Source organism: Sarcophilus harrisii, chromosome 2 (assembly GCF_902635505.1).
Source record: "Sarcophilus harrisii chromosome 2, mSarHar1.11, whole genome shotgun sequence".
NCBI classification, from domain to species: Eukaryota; Metazoa; Chordata; class Mammalia; order Dasyuromorphia; family Dasyuridae; genus Sarcophilus; species Sarcophilus harrisii.
This window is the reverse complement of record NC_045427.1, coordinates 404,809,163-404,833,632: the sequence shown is the minus strand read 5'-3', so window position 1 is coordinate 404,833,632 and position 24,470 is coordinate 404,809,163. Positions and strand designations below refer to the sequence as shown.

General features: G+C 35.9%; 1 protein-coding gene across 1 annotated transcript in view; it reads right to left on the bottom strand.

The window, feature by feature from the left end:
- DOCK2 (dedicator of cytokinesis 2) overlaps window positions 1-24,470 on the bottom strand; it is a 486,757-nt gene that overhangs the window by 392,235 nt on the left and 70,052 nt on the right. The window contains exons 15-22 of the mRNA XM_012552398.3: window positions 19,304-19,402; window positions 16,671-16,743; window positions 16,461-16,564; window positions 13,815-13,998; window positions 13,583-13,680; window positions 11,099-11,188; window positions 10,270-10,370; window positions 8,946-9,080 (exon numbers count right to left, since the gene is read on the bottom strand). Coding sequence (XP_012407852.1) covers window positions 8,946-9,080; window positions 10,270-10,370; window positions 11,099-11,188; window positions 13,583-13,680; window positions 13,815-13,998; window positions 16,461-16,564; window positions 16,671-16,743; window positions 19,304-19,402 — 884 coding nt within the window. The remainder of the gene's footprint in view (window positions 1-8,945; window positions 9,081-10,269; window positions 10,371-11,098; window positions 11,189-13,582; window positions 13,681-13,814; window positions 13,999-16,460; window positions 16,565-16,670; window positions 16,744-19,303; window positions 19,403-24,470) is intronic.

Here is a 24,470-nt window from a genome sequence, read left to right as displayed (position 1 = left end):
TAAAAAGCAGAAAATTACTGTATATAACATATACATACATATATATGCACATATATATGTACATGTATATACAGATATATACCTATATATACATACACACAAACATGCATATATATATATATATACATATTTTCTCTGCAACAATTACCTTCCTAATTTATAATTATATAATAATTGATATCTAATCTAATAGATATAATATACAATAATTTACACATGTATAGTATTTTAAGGTTGGCAAAGTTTCGTATAAATATTCTACTTGATCTTTGCAACAACCCTGTAATGGATTCTATTATTATTCTCCTATCACACGTAAGGCACCTTAGTCTTAGAGAGGTTAAATGACTTACTGGAGGTCACACTACTATTAAGTGCCTGAAGCCAAGATTCAAACCCAGATGTTTCTGATTCTAAGAATAACACCACATTTCTATCTACACACAACACTTCTCCAGCTGCATATATAACCTGGGCAATATGTATTTTGTGTCTACTTGTTTTTCCAATACTGAGGACAGGTTAAACTGATTTCTTTGGAATTGTTGGGACTTTCAAAGAGAGTTCTTTTTATATGTAGTGTTTCAGGGCTCAATGCAATTAGTAAAATGCAATTTAAAATGTAATCATATTTAGAAACCATGAATGGGGCATCCTCCTTTTATTTGGCTTTTCCAAAGACTTCTTCCTGTCCACTGGAAGCTATCTCTGACAAATAGATTGTTTAGCATCTTACTCGGAGCACTAATCAGCCAATCAATTAAAGAAGTTACTCCATAATTGTCCTGTCATAGTCTTATATGACATGGGTGCAGATATGGGAAACACTCAGCCCCAGGCGAATTTTCAAGGCTACATTTTATTTCGGGGCCTGGAACAGTACCTTGCCTATAGTAGGCACTTTGTAAACATATTGTAAATGCTGAAAGAAAATTCTACTGAATAAAGTACAGACATTCATTCTTACATACTACGTTTCCTATTTGTACAACAAAAATTGATGACTCTTTCTAAGCACTGTAAATATTTATCCTACACTCAAGTTGTCCAGGGCTTTGACATAGTGTAAGGTGACGGAGTCTCCAAAAACTATCTCAGACAAAGAAAAGCTTTAGTAACTGCTCGCAAACTAGAAAGGTCTCAAGTATAGTTCTTGTGACAGATTGCAGGAGAATTGCTTAATTTAAGAGTGATTCATCACCACACTGGCCATGGGGTAGTAATTTATTTATTTATCCCTTTATTTATTCATTTATTTGGATTTTTATTGTTTATTTATTTACTCTGCCATTGCAACTCTCAAAGACTGGTACCAATTCACAGAGAGGTCACACTCTGTGTCTGTGGAGAGGATGTCCATACCTGACAGAATCCCAGATCTTGGAAGTATGGAAGTAGGATCATAAAGTTTATCATTGATTTTTAATATCACTATGGTGATAATATCCTTTTGGTGATAATTCTTTCTTCTATCCTGATGTCAGGATCATATTATTGGAAGATGATTCAATGAACTATATCCCTGGGATGATAGGTTCATAGATTTGAGAACTGGAAAGGACCTTGGAAGTCATTGAGTACCACCTTATTTTATACAGGAAAAAATCAAGGCCCAAATGACTTGCATAATTTCATATTAATGCATATAAGTATCAGGCCTAAGATTTGAACTTATGTTTTTTGACTCCATATCCAGCATTGTTTTCACTGTACCAAGCTGTCTTCTGTACTTATAACTAAATGAGCCATTAATGGAATCAAAAATCATTATAATACATCCCCTAAAATAGAAGTTTCAGATAAGAATAAATAACATTAACATATACAAGGTTAACATAAGGACAAAAACAGAAAACAAACTAAATAATGAATATCACAGACATGGCTGTATAAAACAGATTATTATATTTTAATATATTCATCTGAGGATAAATAAAAATTAACAATAATAGAAAATATCTTTGTTAAATTCCTATTTGTTTGAAACAGTAAAAGCTTAAAAATTGGCCTTCACGCTCAAAAGGACTGAACTTCACTTGGAGAAGAGGGAGGATAGTTATGAATAATGAAGCCTAATTTATTCATGAACTGAAGGGTAAGCTGATACACAATATTTACATAGTAAGAAGGTGAGCAGGTCATGAGAGGAAGACAGGAATACAAGATCATGCAGAAAGCACTGTGGAAATATGGCCCTAGGTTCAGTGCCTTAGCCTCAGATGGCACTGTGAGTTATACAGCATTCAAGGCAATTAGAGGTAGGACAGTAGTGTATGGATACTCATTATAGAAAAACTAAATAACAGAAAACATAATATGGGTTAAAGATTAGGCTCCTTTTGTTTAGTGTACAGAGCACTGGTCCAGAGCCAGGAAGACCTGAGTATGAATTCTGCCTCATATACTTATTAGCTGTGTAACTCTAAACAAGTCACCTAATAAGTGTGTTGTTGGGTTTTATTTTTTTTTTCAGTAATATCTGACTCTCCATGACTCCTACTGAGATTCTCCTGACAAAGATACTGGAGTGGTTTGACATTTTCTTCTCTCGTTCATTTTACAGATGAATTGTACCTAACACCAAGAAAGTGAAATGACTTGTAGAGTCAAACCCCACCTCAGAAACCTGCTGGTTCTGTGATCATTGGTAATTCATTTCATCTCTTACAGTTTCTTCCTGTGTAAATGATCCAAGCTCCTATAATCCTACTCGTTGGTCTCTAAGGTCCAGAGTGGCTTTGAAATAGGTTTTTTTTTCTAAATAAATATAAAGATAATTTTCAGCATTCACCTTTGCAAAATCTTGTGTTCTGAATTTTTTTCCCTCTCCCCCTACCTTCTTCCCTAGACAGCAAACAATCTGATATAGGTTAAACATGTGCAATACTTCTAATCATATTTCTATATACATCATGCAACACAAGAAAAATCAGATCTAATAAAAAAACACACGAAAGAAAAAAAAACCAAGCAAACAACCAACCAAAAAAAAAAAAAAAAAGGTGAAAACACTATGCTTAGATCTACATTCAGTCTCCATAGTTCTTTCTATGGCATTTTCCATCCCAAGTTTATTGGAATTATCTTGAATTACTATATTTCTCTGAAAAGATAAATCTATCAGAGTTGATCTTCATATAATCTTGCTGTTGCTGTGTACAATGTTCCCCAGGTTCTGCTCATGAAGTTCTACTCTTAAAAATTACCCAGAAAGTACAAGAAAAATTAAAGCTATCAAGAGCCCCATCACAGAGGGCAGGGTTTCAGATAAGAGAAGGGCCTTCCTTGAATTTCTTCTCACTCACTGAACTCATTTACTCTGTGCTGGCTCCTTTAGTTAAAAAAAAATCATTCCACTCCTAAAGATGAAGAAAATAAACAGTGTGTAAAATGTGAAGAAAAAAAGAATATGGGAGAAGGAATAAAGGCAGTGTCTTTCTCTGCATTTGGGTTGTTTTTTGCTATTTTTGATAGAGAATATGAGGATATAAAGCTTCTACCACAATTGGAGTCTCATTTCCTTGGCAGAGCCCAAAGGCATATACAAATTCATGTCAGTCACATTGAAGACTGAAGTCAAGGTATCCAAATAACTCCAGCAGCTCAAACCAAAATGGAGAATAAACAGAGCTATCACTCTGTTCTCCAGGATAAAAGTCACAGCATAACATTTAGTATCTGAAAGAGTCATTTCTGCACCTCCTCACTAATCATTGTACTTCACAGGGAATCAGTGATCGAAGGCAAGTTCTCAGGGCAATAAAGAATATCATGGTGTTTGGATCACTAAATGGAGAGGTAGCTGGGCTTCAAAGTGCAGTTTGCAAAGTTTGGGGGAAAGTCCCTGCCGAGATTCCATTTAAGAGAAGATGAGCTTGGACCAAGACAGCATGGTATAATTCAAGAGAACAGAGTACAAAGGTAGTCTAAAAAGAACACTGGTTCTGGAGTTAGGGGATCTCTTTAAGTTTAAACTGTGCCCCTGAGGTTCACTAACCATGGGATCTCAGGAAAATCACCTATCTTCCCTGGGTTTTCTTATCTCTAAAAGGAAGGTGTTAATCTTCACTGCCTTTGAGATTCCTTCTAGTTACAAGTCTTTGATCCCACATCCTGAGTTTGAATCTTGGCTCTTTTTACTACTGGCATGTTTTTGACTATGTACTTAAATTTGCAAAATCTCTGCTTTCTTCCCTATAAAATGAGCTTATGTCCTTCATTTTTAGAGTGAAAAAGGAAACTAATTGTATGGAATGTTGCATATGTACTGTCAAAATTGGCTAATATGACAGCTTCTTTTATGTAATGTTTTGCTTTCTTTTTTTTTCATGGGAAGATCTGTGGCAGGGATATGAAAATATATCTGTAAATCATTCACTCAAAAACATAAGGCATCAACACAATCCTCAAAAAGCAATATAAGAGTAAAATCAAATTAAAATAGGGAATGTACTAGATGAAAGCGCAAGCTCGTTCCACTTCCAAACCTTGTAATCCTATGAATTGCTGTCACTCCTGCGCATTATGAAGTGCATTGCCAGCCACACAGGAGACAGTCAGGAAATAATGTTTTTTTTTTTTGGTTTTTTTTTACAATGTTACTTTGATTATATAAAGTGTTCCCCCTGGTCCTGCTCACTGCACTGTATATCAGTTTATACTTTATGAACCCTAATCAATGCCCTGACCAGATATAATTCCAAAGGATGGATGATGCTACCAGTCTCCAGACAGAAAGAAAATAGTCAAGATAAAGAGTGAAATAGACATTTTTTTTAACATGGCCAATGTATGAATTTATTTTCTATGTAATTATGCATATTTTTACGTCTTTTCATTTAATTGGTGGAGAAGAGGTAGGAGAGAGATAAAATAAATATTTGTTAATTGGAAAAATAGAATAAACTTTTAAATAAAGAGAAATAATGGTCCATTATTGTTAGATAGGGGAGCATGGGAAGGGAGAAAGGATTGGTATAGGGAGTATAAGAAAGAATTTCTGAGTTTTCTGCACAGACTGCAATAAAGGCATATACCTGAAAGATATGAATAATCCCAATGTAACTTCAAGAATTTCTAAGTACACCTAGACTATAGGAAGCATCATAGTATATAGGAATGAATATTGAGTTTAGAGTCAGAGGATTTAATTCAAATTCTGCCTCTAATACTGACTACTTGTGTAGCCTGAGATAAATCAGTTAACCTCCCCCAGGCCTCAGTTTTTTCATCTACAAAATGAGATGGTTGAACTAGATAATTAGATGACCCCTTGGGTCCCTTGAAATACCAGAGTTATTATCCTGTGGTCCTTCCCCATCCAACATTACAGCATATCCTGACCTAAGACTACTTCCTTGGCTGTTGTAAAGGAATATATGCAGTACGTACAGAGAGAAAAAAAATCAAAGGGAAACAAATAATGGGAGATGGATCCACTGTAATTATACCCATGGGAAAGTGGAACAAAAGAGTGACAGGAAACAGAAACACAATACTAGACACAACAAGCACAGAAGCAGTAATTACATTCCTATTTCTCCAGCTGGCTCTGAAACTCCAAAGCAATAAATGGGGAAGGGAACAGAATAGTGCTTAGTTTCCTATGTCCTGAACCCTGAGGAAGTGTCCCCCCAATGCTATAATCTGCTCTTTAGGTTCCCCCTAGATTTAGCACAACTAAAATAGGTAAAGCAATAGATTTATTTATCTCCAGCAAACAGTATAAAAACCCTTCGTTCTGGAAGAAGACACAGAAGAAGATTCAGAGTCGCTACTATCTTGCAATTTCTACATGGATGTAAATGTTGCTTGGAGTACTCTTTACCCTTGGGAAAGAAGTCTGGTACAGTAGGAAGAGGACCAGGGTTCATGATCCCACCTCTGACACTGACTACCTTTTTGATGTTGTCCAAGTCATTTATTTTAACTCTGTAGGTCTTAATTTCCTAATCTATAAAATTAGGGGGGGTTGGACAAATCGTTCAGAATCTCCCTGTTCAAATCTTGTTTCTTATTGGTCTCTGGGATTCAGAAAAAACTAAAGTTATCGAAATTACTTTCCTTAATGAGTATCTTGTGGCTGCTGGTACCTTCTTTTGATCAAATTTTGAATTAAAAGCATTATGCTAAGAAACAAACTATAAGATCCCTAACCTCACAAAGGTTAAACTTATTTAGAAAGAAAAAAAAGTTTCACTTTTAGACTGTTCCAAATGATACTGCTCCTGTCAATTAAATCCAAGGGTCTTGAAATTCATCAGTATTTTAATCTGTCTACTATATCCTGAAAGATCAAAGACAATATTTAATAACAGACTAAATGATCTTCTTTTCTCACTTTTCCTTGACAGAACAAAGCTATATTCTGCAGAATTATTCCCATCATTCTTTTCCAGGGTATTGTTCAATTCAGTTAAATTCATTAAACATGTATTAAGTACCTATTATGTGCACTTTTAGGCTAGGAGATAGGGACACAACAAGACAATTCCTACCCTTAAAGAGCTTACAATCTTCATTATCACAGATGTTTCTTCCTTTTTTATTTTGAGCCCAATCTTTGTCTAGGAATTCAGTCCTGGAAATCCTTTTCTTTTAGTTTTACTAACTATACATGAAACAGTGAAAAGAATAAAGTATTTGAAGTCAGAAGATGCATGATTCAAATCTCAGCTTCTCCATAAAATGAAGGGGTTGAACTCCATTATAACAGGAGCTCTTAATTCTTTTTTGTCATGAACCCCTTTAACAGTCTGATGATGCATACAGACCTTTCTCATAACTATGTTTTTAAATACACAACACAACATATATTGGACCACAACTGTAATCCTGGAATTTCTATTATATTGAAATACATTCATGAAAACATAAAAAAAGTTCATGGACCCAGGATAAAAATATCTGATTAACAAGGTTCCTTCCAGCTCTATGTCTATTTTCCCATATAATCCAGACAATTCCCTCATAACATATATCCTTTGGCCTAAATGAACACAACAAGCTCTTTAAAGCCCTTCCTTCTTCATGCATCTATTCTTTAAGCCAGGGATTCTTAATTTCTTTTGTATCATGGATCCCTTTGAGCACCAAGTAAAGCTGATAGACCCCTTCCCCAAATAACTGTTTTTAAATACTTATTTAGAAGTATATAAGAAGAAATAACTAAATTTTAGCTAGAGGTTAGTAAAAATAAAAATGTAATCTTCCTGTTGAGCAAACTTCCCTAGTGGGTACTTTGTGGCTGCCGGAGCCTTTTTTTTTTTTTTTTTTTTTTTTTTTAGTATTTCAATCAAATTTTCATGGAGAAAAAGCCTTATGCTAAGAAGTGCACCCACAGACTCCAACTTCTCCCTGTTTCTGCTCACTTCTCAGAGTAAAGCACTGGAAATTGAGGGGATATCCGTCAATAGGGGAATGGCTAAATAAATTACGGCATGTGATTATGATGTGATATTATTGTTCTGTGGGAAATGATGAGCAGGATGCTCTCAGTAAAAACCTGGAAAAACCCTCCATGAACTGAATCAAAGTGAAATGTGCTATGTACAAAGTAATAGTAATGTTGTGGAATGATTAGCTGTGTATGACTTTGCTATTCTCAGCAATACACCGATTCATGACTGTTCAAAAGGACTTCTGATGAAAAATGCTATCCATACCCAAAGAAAGAACTGATTGTGTCTAAATACAAATTACAGCATACTCTTTTTATTTTTTAAAATTTTTTTGAGGAGGGAGGGGGAGATCTATTTTTTTTCACAACATGACTTTCATGGAAATGTTTTGTACAGCTTTATATGTGCCTTCTTAATGGGGGTGGGGGTGGGGAGGAAGGGAGAGAATCTGGAACTCAAAGCTTTAAAAACATATAAAAATAATTTTATATGCATCTGGAGAAAATAAAAATATTAAACACATAATCAATAACATAAAAAATTCCTGATTCTGGCCCTCTTAAACTCATCCATAACCATGCCTTCAGTGATACTGAACATCAAGTGTATAAGGCTGATCCTCTGTTTAGTATCTACATCACTTTACATCACAATGTATCTCCAATCTATTTTTCTAGGTTTGTGTCATGTTCTGACCCCTGCATGCCCTACATGTAAAAATGACTCTTAACATAGTATTTTACCTTCTATCTCCATGGCTTTCCATAGGATGTCTCCCACGCCTAAAATGCTGTCTCTTTTTACCTTTACCTTTTGTAATACCTGGTTGCTTTCAAGGCTCAGATCAAGTGCTACTTTATAAAAATAATTCCCCTGGTTCTTAATACTCTTCCCATCAATTTACTTTTTCTTTTTCCCCATACTGGGAACTCCATAAGCCATTTTCATTTTTGTCTGCATGTCCCCAGTACAATGTCTGGAACATAGTATTTAATAAATACTTGTTAAATTGATTCCTGTACCTAGAGAGTTCCACAGTATTTTACATATCAACTGATTGGTAGCGTGTCTCAAGGACAAAAAACTAAAGCTCAGGCCCCAGTCCATCTGTCACACATAACTTTGCTGGAGTCGAATGAATGTCAAATCACCTAAGGTACCCTCAGGCCCCTCCTAGAAGAGTTCTGCAACACTGAATACAAATTGTTGTACTGCTTGCTTCGTTTATGTCTCAAATCGAACAAGAACAGCCAGAGAAAGTCAAGGAGTGCCTGAAGCCCCAAACCCCAATAGTTGTATAAAATACTATTCTCTGAGCTTTTAGATTAAGTTGAACAGTCAGGAAGAGGGATTTTTTCAAATGCAGTTAGATGTGAAGGTACATTTGTTATGATTTTATAATTTACTGGATTACAAAAGGAAAAAGTTGTTTCTGATCATGACTAGTTTTAATTTTCTAGGTGAGTGTTTCCAACAGCATAAAAACTGTTATATCTCAGTGGAATTGCAGAGCTAATCAATCACTCTTATGTAACAGGTACTTACTGTGAAAATAATGTCCTCGACCGAACAATGAACTTGAACACATATTCCAAAGCTTTCAGAGTTCTTAGGATAGGTTCACACTGCTCCCCTCTGCTGGAAGTATCCAAGTAGGTCTTCAGAACTGTCATCAATTTCCTGAACAAGAGATTATATTTTCAAAATATTTTTCTTCCCAGGACATGATGCAGTTACTATTTTGTGCATGAAATCATGAATCATTCAATCCATGGCATAAAGTAGTGCAAAATAAATTTGTCATTGAGGATAACAGTGCATATGTATATACAAAAATCCCCCAAACAAATACTGTAAAGAAAGTTGATTATGCTAGGGAAGTTGAATGGAATGATCTCTAAGACTCTTTCTAGCTCCAGCATTTTATAATTCATGAAAAAAGGAATCACTAGAAAAAATAGGTCATAGCCAAGTGGTTAGTGTCTGCCTAACTACTAGTGACTATCTTTTTATATGGTTGTGGGTAAAAAGTAGGGTAAAAAGTCCTTTTCAAATGGAGAACAGCATAGTAGGAAGTATGAATGATGCTATAAAGAGATAGATTTTTCATGTATTTTGAATCTTAAAAGGATTAATCTCAGCCTATGGCTTAGCTCTTTCCATTACTGTGAAAATTAAAGTGTTGCTATATGCCTGAAGACTAGGGAATCTAGAAAATAGTTCTAATACAAAGTTTTTCCACCTTTATTCTCTTTGTAATAGTCTTTTAGAGACCCAGAAATAAGAAAATTCTTAGAATAGGGGACCAACAGGAAGCCCCTCATGTTTCTCCTTTTTTTATTTAAGAAGCACATGGAATTAGAAAGAGAAGGAAGGAATAGTACAATTTAGAACTATAAGAGTTTTTAGAGGTCATCTAATACAATGCCTTCATTTTATACCTGAGGAAAAAAACTGAAGTCCAGGATCTTTTACAATTTTAAATCTATGATCCTCCATTCAAGAGGTTTGCTGCATTGCTCTTTCAAAACACTAAACTAAGAGAGAAAAGTTGAAAAAAATAAAACTTCTGACAACTTTACTGACTGAGTTTCTTCATCAATAAAACAAGAGGATTGGATCAGATGATCTTTAGAGTTTCATTTAACTGTAATATTTAATAACTTCTAAGACTCTAAAGTCACAACTTGCAAAATGACTCTAGTTCTTTCTTGGAGAAGTTAATACAGAACTTTTTTTTAAAGATAGGATAGCTGTGGATTCGGTCTCCAGGAAACACTTAAGGGTCAAGTTTTTTCCCCTAGGGCTATATGGATGATGATTTTCAATTTGATGATCAAGAGAAACCCTAATAAGTATATGCACTTACTTGTAAGCCAATGTTGCACTGAAATGTTGCTGTATGTAGGCTTCCAGGACAGTATTGAAATGCTGGAATTTCCGATCAGCGATGAGCCCTATTATATAGATCTAATAAAGATGTCAAGAGTGAGCATTTATGAGCATTTATGAGGGTGGCATTCTGTGTAGCTGATATGAATATGGATACTTGTATTATGGAACTCAAAGGATTCTGAGATGCTAACTTGCTCAGAAATCCTCCCTCATATCTTTGTAAGAGGACCTGAAATCCCTCTAATAGAGATTCATTTCTTATGGTTAAGAAACCAATTAAGCTATAGTTGGTCATTAACACCTTAGCTGCTTTTCTCTATGACAGTAAGAAAGTCACAATTTTTTGTGGGGGAAAAAGAATACAAGGAGTTTGGAAGGAAGTCAGGTCTTGGAAAGCAACCAGGAGTGACATAATGACACTAAAATAACACCGAGACAGGTCTGGGCTGCCCAGCAGGAGTAAAAAAGTCCCAGAAATTCAAGTGAAAAGAAACTCCCCAAAAATGTTATTATTCTTCAGTTAAGTTTTGGGCTAACCCTGAGGATTCAGCAAAAGCAACCTAGATACTTCCTGGTATCCTACTTTCTGTATATCCAATCAACATCAATTTGTTATCAGAATTTAAAATCTCCTTTTTTCCCACTCCACCAGAGTTATAAATGAAAATGTAACTCTTAAGATTGAAGGAAAAATAATTCCATCCATCTGATCAAAAGTCAGTCCCATGAGATCAAAAATATAGTATTCTTATCAATATAATCCAAGTTCAAAGCATCCCTGTATATTTCGATCACTCTCTTACCAAGGCATCGAAGACCAAGATGTCATACTCATCACTCTGGGAATGTTCCATCATGATATTAAAAAGGGCATCCAAGGTATCTTGGAGAAACTGGGGGGCAAAAGAAAGCTCATATAAGTCATGGGCATGAACAGAAAACAAGGGATTTCCAACACGACAAGTTAAAACATACCAAATGCATAGCTAGAAGAGAAATCAGAGTCCGATTAGTATAACTCCCTGATTTTTCAGATGAGGAAACTGAGACCCAAAGAGATGAAATGATCATAAAAGCAGTGAGAGTGTGATGGGGAATTTGATTGCACATCTTCTAAATCCAGAGCTAGAATTCTTTATACTGTACTACATATTACATTTACATAATAAGTAAACTGCCTTCTAAGGCAAATAGGTTCCTGGAAAGTAGCTGGTGCTGACTGTCACAGGTAGTTAGGTATAGGCTCTTGGGCTATCAGTTTGCAATAATAGTCTGGACTCTCAGGTTGTTCTTGTTAGTTTGCTTTGGTTTTAGATCTGGACCTGTGATTTCATGGGTATAGAAAATTCCTAAAGAAGAAGATCCCTCTAACCAATATAGATCAGAAACTCTCTTACAAGGTATGGTCTTAGACAGCTGCCTGGGAACAGAGAATGGTTAAGTCATTCCCCCAAGGTCACAGAATCAGTTGTGTTAGAACTAATGTCTCTCAAACGCTGAGGTTGACTTCACTGTGGCAGGCTATCTCTTGTCCATAATTTACATACTAGCAAATAAAATAATAATAGAAGACATTTCTACAGAGTTTTAGAATCTGAAAAGCAATCACACATATTCCATTTGACTTTCCCCACAATTCTGTGAGGTACTATAGGTATTATTACACAGCAGCTGGGATAAATTAATTATTGGGCCTCCACTAGTATCTTACACATAGCAAATGCTATATAAATGTTTACTATTAATGTTTATGACTAGTAGTATCTCCAGAGATTTGTTTTATTTTGCCTTCCTCTTAGAGTTGTAGTTTTTTTTCAGCATAGGAAACTCCCAGCTGAGGAAAATCCCTTTTCCAATGCATTTTAACTCCATACCAGAGAAAGTCTTAAAAAGTTCCCTGAGGCACTGAGTGTTTAAACAACTAGCCTAGCATCAATCAGAGGAAGAACTTCTTCACCTTCAGTCTATTTGTCTCAGAGGTCAGCTCTCTAATCACTAAACCATCGTGTCTCTGGCTCTCTATGTTGCAAAATAGTAAATCCAGCTTCAGCAAGGTTAGTGTTTATAGAGCTGGTAAGTGTTAGACTCAGTATTCAAATCCAAGTCTTCACTTCAAATCTAGCATTTTTTGCACTACCTCAATGCCTGTCTCCCTCAGTCACTGTAAATCAATGTTTCCCAGAGACTCTTGGATGGGAGTTTTGCCACACAAAATATTTATTCCTTGGTTTTCTGACTATTGATGTAAACAAGGTCACAGTAGCTGCTGAGGTTCTTTCCTTAATCCTTGCTGTGGGGAGAATAGAGCTGCTTTAATTAGACCTATACTGAAACACTTTATATTCTCTCTCTGTCACCAAATGGACACAACCAAAATACCTCCAGTATTCTGCTTGTTCTGGCAGAAACCTCAGTTACACCGTTAGGTCTCCATCCTTTGAGATTTTTGTCCCTTTCCTCATCTCTGCTTTATCAAATCAGATAAGCAGGTCAAACCAATTATATTTTCCTAAATCTCCTATCAACTAAGGGGATCATAATAAAAAAAATTACTAGTTGCAGTCACATAGCTGCAAACCTTAGCACCACAGTGACTCAATACCTACTATGTGCAAGACAGTCCATTAGATATATCAATCATCTCTTTACAGGAATGATTTCCAAGGCACATTGGGGAATTTTGTTGTGGTGTACATATCAACTCATCCTCATTTAACAAGTCTATATTGAGTGCTTATTATGTGCCAGGCATTGGAGACAAAAAAAAAGTAAAAGGACCCTGTCTTCAACAGTCTCTATTCAGGGAAACAAATATGTATTTGTATAAATACAAAATAGATATAATGCTATGGGAATGGGAGAGGAAGAAGTGCTAGTAGCTGGAAGATCAGGAAGGATTTTATTTATTGTAGAAGGTAACCACTGAATTAATTTATCAAAGCAATAAGGGATTCTCCCAGGTGGATGTGAATAATAGAAAGAGAGTTTAGAAACTTAGGTTCAAATTCCAATATGTGATCTTTCTTAAACCACTTTACCTCCAGATCTTGATGGAATGGAGGCCAGATGATCTGTAAGTTGTGTTCTAATTCTAAATCCTATAACCTTCTTTTCTCTGTGACCTATTTTATAAGCATTTTCAATATTCATTTGGGAAGGGAGTTGCTCTAACCCCCTTCAAAGACAACCCAATTCTGTCTTTCAATGCCCAGATTTGGATGCATGTGAATGTTTCTATGCATTTAAAGGGATTTGATTTAAAAAATAATAAAGGGATTCATACCAACCTTTACAACTTCTTCACCATCCACAATTTTTAGTTTTTCTAAATTTTCTTGTAGTAGTTCAGGTTTCATACGCCACTTTAGTAGACCTAGCAGACCCACTGGAACACAGATAATTCATAATATTGAACAGAGTAGGTCATACATTTGGATCTTCTACTTCCCTGATACATCCACAAACAGGAAAATACTACTTTCCTTTCATTCCCAACACCTCCCATACTCAACCCATTACCATTTTGAGTTAACTTAGTAGAGCACACAAGGGTGGAAATAGAGAACACATCTCTGGAACTGATGGAGAGTCCTCCTACACTGCTGGCACTCCGGCTCAGGGTGGATCCCTTGCTTTCAACATGGTGCCGATAAGAAGGAAGAGTCAAGTAAGCACTGGCATCCTCCATCTTCTTGCTGTCCCCCTAAAAATATGACTCCAGTTACTCCTCCAAGACAAGAGCCAAGTATCTGATATAAGTCAAAGTTGGCCATGGCCAAATCTTAGCTAGTAGCTAAGGGAAGTGGGAGCCACAGAGAGGAAAAAGAACAGGGTCAGATTTGGAAGGACTGAATGAGCAAGGAATTACCAAACTTCTACTGGAAATGTGGGTCTATTTGTACTGTAATGCAAAGCATTAAGGGTATGTTTAGTTGAAAAAGAGAGTGATCTAACAGATGTAGTTACCCAGAATGGTTGTTTCAATTTAATATACAGTAATTAAGAGGCTACTATCTGTCTATCTAGAGACCATCAGAGAGGGATATACAAGAAAATTGCTGAAGCTTTCTTATATAGAACTGACCAGTTCCACTAAACCAAATTTTCTTTTCATCAACTACAAAATTATTCTTTACTGATTTATGTCCTCTCCCCTGATCTTTCTATCATCAGGATAGAGTGCTGATAAGGTTAAAAAAAAATCAAAGGCAATAAACTAGAAGCTAAGTCATCAGGATTTATTCCTAGCTTCCCTTAGTCTGTCATATTTCCTCATTCTATAAAAGAGGAAGAATCAAAGTGTAACAAGTGTAACAGCTTCTGAGGTGAAACTCAGATTACTGATTTAAAGGTGGAAGGGACCTGAGAGGGCATCTACATCTATCTCCCAAATTTTACAAATAAGGAAACTGAGGCCCAAAGAGGTCAAATAACTTGGTCAAAGTTACATAGGTACTAAATGGCAGATTTGTGATTTTAACATATTTCCTTTGTCTGACTCCAACTGAGCATCACTTCTACCAGAGCACACTACTATCTTCATTTGAAATTTAATGGGACACTTATGGATCCAGATGGCTCTGAAGGAAAGTGAGGCAGGTAACCTTGCACAGCTCTCCCTAACTTAAATCCAATTTACTTTCATGTATTGATATCACTTCCTTGATATCACAGTCCTCTTTGAGAATGAAGGACAAACAACAGCAACAAAAACAATGGAACACTTAACAAGCAATTCAGATGCTTGTCTGATTTTGCTTTATAAAAATGATTTTTTAAAAATTCTTTTCTTCTTACCTGAGTGGGATGTTAAGGACTCAAAAATAAGGAAGGTAAATGGGGGAATGTTAATAAGAAATCTATATTATATTTGGTTTCATTGTAATTTGATATTTGTTATAAATATTGAAGTTACAATAATAATAACAATTTATATCTTTGAACGTAATGATTATTAAATAACTAAGGAGGAGACACAGGATTTTCCCTTTCTGAAATGTTATTCTCTATTAGGCCAAGCCAGCATCTGAAAGACATTGCTGATAGATTGGATTAACTTCCTCTTCTATTTTATTCAACCTCCAATCCATTGTACCCTATATAGGATTGGGTTAGGGAAAACCTCTTTGATTAGATTGCCAGAGGCTGGAGATGGTTCTCAAGTAAATGATATAATCAAAATCATATCTCCCTCATTAAAATAAGTCCATCTCTCAATATAATATTCATTCTTCTCATTACTTGTTAACCAATCAAACCTGATTAACACCCTCAGGAACACACTGTTTCAAGGGCATATAATTAGTGAATGGGTTCCATGAGAGGGTCTCTGGCATTCAAGAGTGTCACTGACTCCTTTTATTAATCATATGTTAGCATGATTAATAAAATGATTAATTACCCAGAAATTATCTCTCAAACTTTTTATACATCACAATCTATCTATATTTAAACTCTATTAAGTGTATTAAGTAAATATACACTTTCTCTGAAAGCATTTGAAGTTTGGTCTGTACAGAAAGACTATGATCAACACCAACACACATATACACACAACACTCAACACACACACTCATCCCTCCAAACTAATTAATAAATATAGATATACATTGTGGAGATAAACAACTCTGAAAGATTCAAGCATTCTAATCAATGAAATAATCAATGCCAATTCTAGAGTACCAATGATCAAGCATGCTACCCTATTTCTGCACAAAGAGGAGGACTACAGATACAGAATGATACATTTCTTTTTGGATATGATTAATGAGGGAATTTGTTTTACTTGACTATACAATTTTGTCACAATGGTTTTCATTTTGTTTTTTTTTTCTTTTTCTCAAGTAGAGGAGGGGGAAGTGTGGTAGAAGTGTAGCTAGAGTTCACCCTTCCCCCTCTTCCTCCACTCACCAAAAGGAGAAGAGAACAGAAGGAAGGCCAGAAGGAATCACAAACGTAGGGAAACTTGGAAAGTTACATGTTGGATTTATTATATACTTAAGAAGAAAAGCAAGCTTTACATAATAGAGATTCACAGTTTTATGTCCAAAACTATCCTTCTGTTCTACAATGTATATGGAAATGCTCATTTTATTTGATGTTTGTTAAGTTCAGAATCAAGAAAAAAAAATGAAAGGAAAAAATAAAGAAAAAATGCTACTGTACCTTCAGGACTAATAAATCATGACACCCATCCTGCAGAGTGGTTCCATCTTCCTTCATCAGCTTCACATAGGACATAGCAAAGTTCTTTTCCCCTTTATCTTTAGCTGGAAATGGAAAATGTGTTGTCACAGAAGAGAAATTTGGACAGGCCAGTCATCCCATTGCCTCACCCATCAAGGTCCTTAACAGCCCTTTGAGCTACACACTTACACTCTAGGGAAGATCTGTGTCGAAACATGAAACGCAGGTGAATCTTCTGCATGTCTTCAATAGGGACAGCAACCTTTGTTAAAAAAAAAAGGGGACCAGAATTCAAGAAACACAGGGTTAACAAATCCATCCCAACCATCACTACCCATTCTATTTCATTGAAGTCTCTGCACACTGATTTATAACACATCCATCAAATCTGATGAACCATAAAGAAATTATACAAGGACTAACTATGAAGAGAAAATAAAGTACCAAATATAATCCATTTGGCAAATTGCATCCCTAGCCAATAAAAATAAGCCTGTAGATTATAGTAGAGAAAAATGAATCTTCCCCAAATTGATATAAAAGTCACATAACTTTAGCACAGGGTTTTATGCACTACAAAATGCACAATGTACATTTCCCTCTCATACTCCAGGAGTTCTGGAAATTGCATCAATGCTTAGCAAATTAAGTGTGGTCATTAGGGGCTTTGCTTGAGGAGCCACATTTATGCAAATTAATAACACATTTTAATCCAATAAATATTAGATTCAGAAAAAAATCCTGGGGCTAAATCCCATTCGTGATTATACATAGAGCTTCTCCTTGGTATTTCTTTCCAACAAGTTCTATTACACTAAAAGCCAGGACCAACAGCCTCTTTGGCTACTCTTTACAAATCACCCCAGTATGACTGGATGTAGATCCTAGAAATCTTTATCCCTAGTTCCCAATTACCAATCCCACTACAACATGATCTAAGCAATCTGTTAAATTAAAATTGTAAGCAAAAAGTACAAAAGAATGTCACGGAAGACATTAACAAACCATTTGAAATGGTAGATAGAATGCCAAAATTGGAGTTAAAAGAAACTGCATTCAGATCTCGCCCCAGACATTTATTAGCTTTGTGAACCAAGTCAAGTCATTTAACCTCTCCATGTCTCAATTTCCTCATCTGAAAAATGGAAAATTGGATTTAAAAGTCTTTAAGACCCCATTTAACTCTAAATATATGATTTTAGGATGGCCCACCTTCAGGAATGACTATTAAAACCCATTACAGATTCATGCTTTAGGAACCCTTCTTCTGCCCAGAGCATGAGCCCATTATCTAGACTAAGTCTTTCCTGTGTTATCTCTTTTAGACAAAGGGAAGGGCATTGAAGGTGCTCCATGCCATCTTCCTAATGTCCTAAAAAACATCCTGCTCAGATCATAGAAGAGCAAAAGTTAATACTTTCAAAGAAGAGGAAGGATTTTTTTTTGGCAGGGGGAAAGAGGAGGAATAGTTTTTCCCTTTGGGAAAATAACATGCATGCCATTCTAGATGGGATAGTGGATAGAGTACTAGGCCCAGAGTCAGGAAAACTCATCTTCCTGCATTCACTTACTAGCTATGTGACCTTGAGCAAGTCATTTAACCCTGTTGCCTCAGTTTCCTCATCTACAAAATGAGCTGGAAAATAAAATTGCAATATATAAGAGTATCTTTGCCCAAAAAAGCCCAAAATGGAGTCACAGGTTCATATGTGACTAGCCTGAAAAATGTCTTTAGGCATCGTCTCATAGATTTTAAAAGTCAAAGCTGAAAGTGAATACTAACATATATATAGTGGTTTTGTAGCTAGGTGTATCTGAGGGACAAAGGAAGCAATGGGAGAGAGAGAGGCAAATATGGAGGGAATCTTGCAACCAATAATGCAGTGTAGACTCAGATGGTGAAATGTGCTTTACTGGGTCTCTGGCTAAAGTCCAAACTTAGAATAACAGAGAATTAGGATTGGCAAACTCTTCATTTTAGGAATGAGGTCCTCAGAGGTTAATTGACCTACCCAGGGATGAACAATGAATTAGAAAGGTTTTAATGAGTTGACATGAGGTGCATATGAATTTTTATGCCTTTTTCACAGGTCTAGTCCATCTCCTCCATTAGATTATCAACACCTCTCAAGTACACACGATGTCTTCCATCTCATGGGTCACTATCCCCCCTGCTCCTCTTCTCCCTTTCCAAATTGTGCAGGACAAAGTTCACAGGATTACACACAGATTATAGATTTAGATTTGGAAGGGACTTCAAACCTCATTTAGTTCAACCTTCTCTTATGTAAATGAGAAAACTGAGGACAAGTAAGGTTAAGGGGCCTGTGCACAGCTAGTAAGTAACTAAGGTAAAATGTTAACCCAGGGTTTCCTGACTCTAGGTCAGGCACTCCATGGTGCTAACACTAGATTACCATAATTAGATTTAATATAGGAACATAACTCCAGAGCCAGAAGGATCCTTCAGACATCTAGCCAACCTCCCTCTTTCTACAGATTAAGAAACAGAAGGGAAGTAGCTAATCCAAGTCCACTCAGTTTAAAAGGGACAGTGTCAACATCTGAATCCAAATGCTTTCCTCTTCCCACTGCACTGTCAGCCTCCCTTTTCAAATTTTTATTGGAATATCATTCAAAAGTACCATCAATTTGATTTTCTCCATGCACAGAAGTGTTGATCCTAGGAGGACAGAACACCTTTAAGTACTTTCACCAAATACTGATGGAATTGCTGAAACTGAGGCCACACCCAAAACAATGAGTCAGATCACATTTTCCTGCTCATCTCCCGCCAGCCTCTTCCCCAACTTGCACCATACCTTGACCGTTTCCATCCAACGCGGCTGCTTGACTTGGTAGTAGAGGACAGATCTGTATTCACTCATGGGCTTGTCCCCAGCACCCACACAAATGGCATTCTAACCCAACAAGAAGACAAAGAAAAAGTTTTGCATTTAGATTTTCTTCCCTTGGATAATTTGCCGCCAATGTCTTGGCTGGTCAAGCTACCTAGGCTAATCCTCCCTCTTCCCCAAGCCTCCCACTAGGTATCTACCATTTCTCCTTCACATTACAAATTCATCCATAAGCACTCTAGCCCCTGGAAGTGACAGCTGCTTAACTACAGAAATTCTATTACTGGCATTCTGGAGTGCACTGAAGCAAGGCTGGCGCTGATGACGCCTTATTGTAAATGGTAACAGGCCCGCTAGTTACTGAGCACCACCGGCCTTATTAATCCGATTTGTTTCCTCAATCTAAATGTGCACCAAGTTTACAAACAGGCTCAAAGCAACTGAGCAGCAACTTATTCCGATGGATTTCTAATGTGAACACATTGGAACAGGGAAAGTGCTGGGTTTAGAAGCCTATGGGCATCAGGATTAGAGTGTGGAGTTGGCACCTAATAGGAAGGACGTGGGCCCATGGATAAAGAGGCTTTCTGTCTATGGCTGGCGGACACTATCCCTCTATGCGATTTGGAGCGAGCCACTTAATGAGTAGGTGGATCTAGATGGATTGGAAGAGCTTTGTGATTCCACAATTTGATAGATTTAAATATTTTTATTGTGACTTTATGATATTACAACACAAATATCACCTTAAGTAAGAGAGTTTCTATTTATAAATTTTATTTATATTTATTCTGTTCATAAATAGAATACTTATTGTGTAGTAATTTTGGGAAAACATTCCTATATTTATGGCAGTAGCTTACCAAGAAATAAACCTAAGTTATTATTATTATTATTACTAAGAAGAAGAATCATATTTATATGGCACTTTTAAGTCTTGCAACATGCTTTACGTGTGTCAGCTTATCTGATCCTTACCACAACCCTGTGAGATACGTGTTATTAACATCCCTATTTTACAGAGGAGTAAACTGAGGTTGACATTAAACTAAGTGACATTTGCCTAGAGTCATACAGCTAACAAGTATCCAAGGGAAGATTTGAAATCAGGTTCTAAAAAGTTCAGTGAAATCTGATTTTAAGTCCAGTACTCTATCTACTGCAGGACTTTCTACAATGCCTGGATGCGTATGTTTGTGTGTGTGATAGCTATGAAGAAAAATATATATTATAGTATTTTATTAATTTACTACATATTAATAATGCTCTATGTTATTTTACTAATTTAACATAATATTTTGCTATTTCATCAATTTCAAATGTTTGAAGTGGTTAAAAAAAACCCACAACTATATATATACATACACACACATTTATATATATATATATATATATATATGTATATCTATATGTATGTACATACCCTTTTTTTTTGTTTCTTCAGAACTTTGATTTCACTGTGATAGGAACTATACTAATGCAGATCAGGACCTGCTATGCAACTATTTGTACAGAATTACCTGGGAAAGTGAGAGGTTAAGTGACTGACTTAGGACTGAGAGACTCTGAGGGGCAACATGGCATAAACATCAATGCAAAGAACCACATATATTTAATATATATACTAAATACCTGTTTAATCCAACTCAATTATGGGAAATAAAAGCCTGCTTGTCTCAAGAGAACTTATTTTTCCATCCTGGGCTTTCAAAGAATAAAAAATTCAAATAATAATAGTTCATATTTCTATAGAAATGAAAGATATTATTGTCAATTCCATTTACAGATGAGGAAATTGAGGCTGAGACCACAGTTAATCAATATCTGGGTTAGGATTTAAATGCAGGCCTTCCTGACTCTAAGTCTTATGCTCTATCAACTAATTAATTCTATGTACAATCAAATCTAACTTGGCTTCAAATCAGGATGAAGAGTCCTTCTGAAAGCAATACTTAGAGAGGATACTGACTTTCAAAGACATCCATGCTGTGTGACCTTAGGAAAAGGTCCTGGCTTTTAAATTTCTATTAAGATGTTGAAACACAAAAACATACTTTCAAGACATTTCAAATCCAATAGAATTGACAAAAAAAGTAGTCAGATCTTAGAATGTCCACTAAAATCTTTCTCTTTTATGTCAGAAAAATAACCCCAAATACAAATTTTATATGTGAGCCCAGTGGGAACTTTCATTACTTTCATAATAGCCAGGCTAACTTCCTAGTGGGCCATCACCAGGATGACCACAGCGACTCTTACATATCATTTTTCATGTAGCAGAGAAATTGAATTTGTGGAGAAAGTGTCCATACCTGGGAAATCACAGGAGCAGGGTGCTAAACTGGAAAAGACCTGAATGAATCATCTAGTCCCACTCACTCATTTTGCAGGTGAGTTCACTAAAGCTTAGAAAGGCACTGGTGACAAGCTCGTAGTAAAACACAATGAAGCATATTAACAGGATTTGAATCCAGATCTTTCTGATTCTATTATATCCATTATACTCATGGGAATGATCCTGGGATCTGTGGAGGTCCTTGAGACCATTTCAGAAGCTCCTAGAGGTCAAAACTATTTTCTAAAAATACTAACTTTTTAATTTCTTATACAGTAAATATTTATAGACAAAATAAATGCTCTTTGGGGGGGGTTCTTAACAATTTTTAAAAGTGTAAAGGGGTGTTGGGACAAAAATATTTAAGGACTATGCTACAAGTGCCATTCCATACTGCCTTTCACTGATTTCTGATGAAATGCAGGGAGTCTAATGCATAAGGCACTGAGGGAATTTCTGTAGAAACTTGAACTCTGACTTAAACCACACATTGGGTGATCTTTCTAGGTTTACAGTTTTAGCAATGTCAGTGAATTCTGCTTGGCTTATAGATTCTGGAACAAAGATTGATCAAAAAAGTAAAAACCCCTGCTATGAGTTCAGAGTGTCTCAAAAGATCAGCTCATACTTTGGTGAGAATTTACAGTTTCTATGGTTTGAAAGATCATTATTCCTCATCCTACACCCATCCCTAAACCCAAGTCTGAGATGTTCTGTTTTGTCTCAGAGCTTTGAAAATAAAACTGAAAACTTTGAAATGGCTTATTATTTCACTGAGGCCAGCCTGAGTTTATGGGAAGACTGAGGGCTACACAAATCAATCTGAAACGAGAGTCCAATCCTCATAAAGAGGATATAATAATTGCTGCAGCCTTCTGCTGCACAGTGGAACTAGGTGTTGTTTGTTTCTCTCACTCCTGCATTTTCCTTATCTTTAAATGCCAGAAAGGACAAAGAAAAGCAGAGTCATATGCAGACTAAATGCTATAAAGGACAGCTGTGTCACAATAGGTGGTGATCTCTGGGGACACTTTTTAAAAAAGCAGATGTAGCACCTCCCACACAAACTCCAGTGACTCTTTAAGAACAAACACAAACTCCTATCTGGCAGTAAGCATTTTTCACAGCCTGACCTCACCTACCTTTCCAGCCTTCCTATACCTCACTCTCGCCTGCAAATGCTATGGTTCATCTATATTGGCCTTTGTGCTATTTCTAATATCATTCTATCTCCCATCTCATTGGCTATCTAGAGTACCACTTCTGTATGAAATACTATCAGCTACTAATACCTTCCTCTTTACAGTTTATTTCTTTCTACTTTGTGTGTCCCTTATGTACAGATATATATATATCGTCTACCCAGTAGAATTTATCGGTTTCATCATGAGAGCCAATCCAGAGGAATCCCAATCATCTTCCACTAGAACCTTATCTAAAGTCTCTGTAAGTCACAGAGATGAAATGATTTTCTTGAAGGTAACTCATTGATGGTAGAAAGAGTGTGTATAATTATATTTTATGGGTTCAGAGAGAAATCCTATTTGTAGCACATTGTAAATAAGACAAACTGTTTATGTTGTTAGTCTTATGAGCCTATCCTCTTGAAAAAAAAGAAGCTGGTGACTTCCCTTGGAAGAATGTCATATCTCAAAGTTTCTCAATTATAGGAGAAGAAAAAATAACCCAGGACATTGGTTATTACACCTGAGCCTTCCTTGCCAAGAGAAAACCTACTGATATGAGGGCTATGCATTTTGTCTATGGAAATATTGTGTTGCTTTTTTACTATAAACTAAATCAATGGGCATTTATTAAGCATTCACTATGGTCAGGAACTGTGGATGCACAAAGAAAGGCCAAAAGAGTCTCTTCCCTCAAAGAGCTTACTTTTAAATGAGGTTGTAGCCTCTTTGATTGTGGGCAAGGCAATTGAACTTACAGTGCTCCCTGGCAAATCTCAAAGACTATAAATTCAAGGCAAATGGCTTATCTGCATTGGCAGAGGAGCTTCCTTATTATGAAGTTCAGCCAGCCCCAAATAAAAAATTTGGAAGCTACTTAAGGACAAGAAGCAAGTCTTGTTTATCTAAAACTCCCTCAATGTTACTGCAGTGCATTACACATTAAAAATGTTTTAAAATGTTTGTTGAATAAAAGAATGAATATTATAGTTAAAGTCATTATTTATAATTACATCTGACATTTTTGTGTCATCAGAATTTTATTTGTGGAGCTGTAAATTGGACCAGCTGTTCTGGATAATGATTTGGAATTATGTAAGAGTTAATATTTTTTGATCCAGTGATCCCACTCTGGGAGATATAATCGAATAAGGTAAAAGACAGAAACAAAGTTCTTCTATATAGCCAAATATTCATTCTAATATCTTTGTAAACACTAATTGCTATTATGAACTTTACAAACACCAATAAATGTCAACGTTTCCATATATGAAGAACAGGGTGAAATATGTATATATAAATATACATGTGTATATATATATGTGTATATATACATTGTATATATAGAAACCTGTATATTATATATTGTATATGTAAAATCTTTTATATTTGTATGTGTATATATAAAGTGTATGTCTATACAGTGTGTGTATGTGTGTGTGTGAATGTGTATGGGTGTAGGCAACAAGATAGTGCAGTGGATAGAGCTCATAATCTGGAATCAGGAAGACCTGAATTCAAATTCAGTTTCAAACACTTACTAGCTGTGTGATCCTGGGACAATCACTTAATCCTGTTTCTCGATTTCCTAATCTGTAAAATGAGCTGGGAA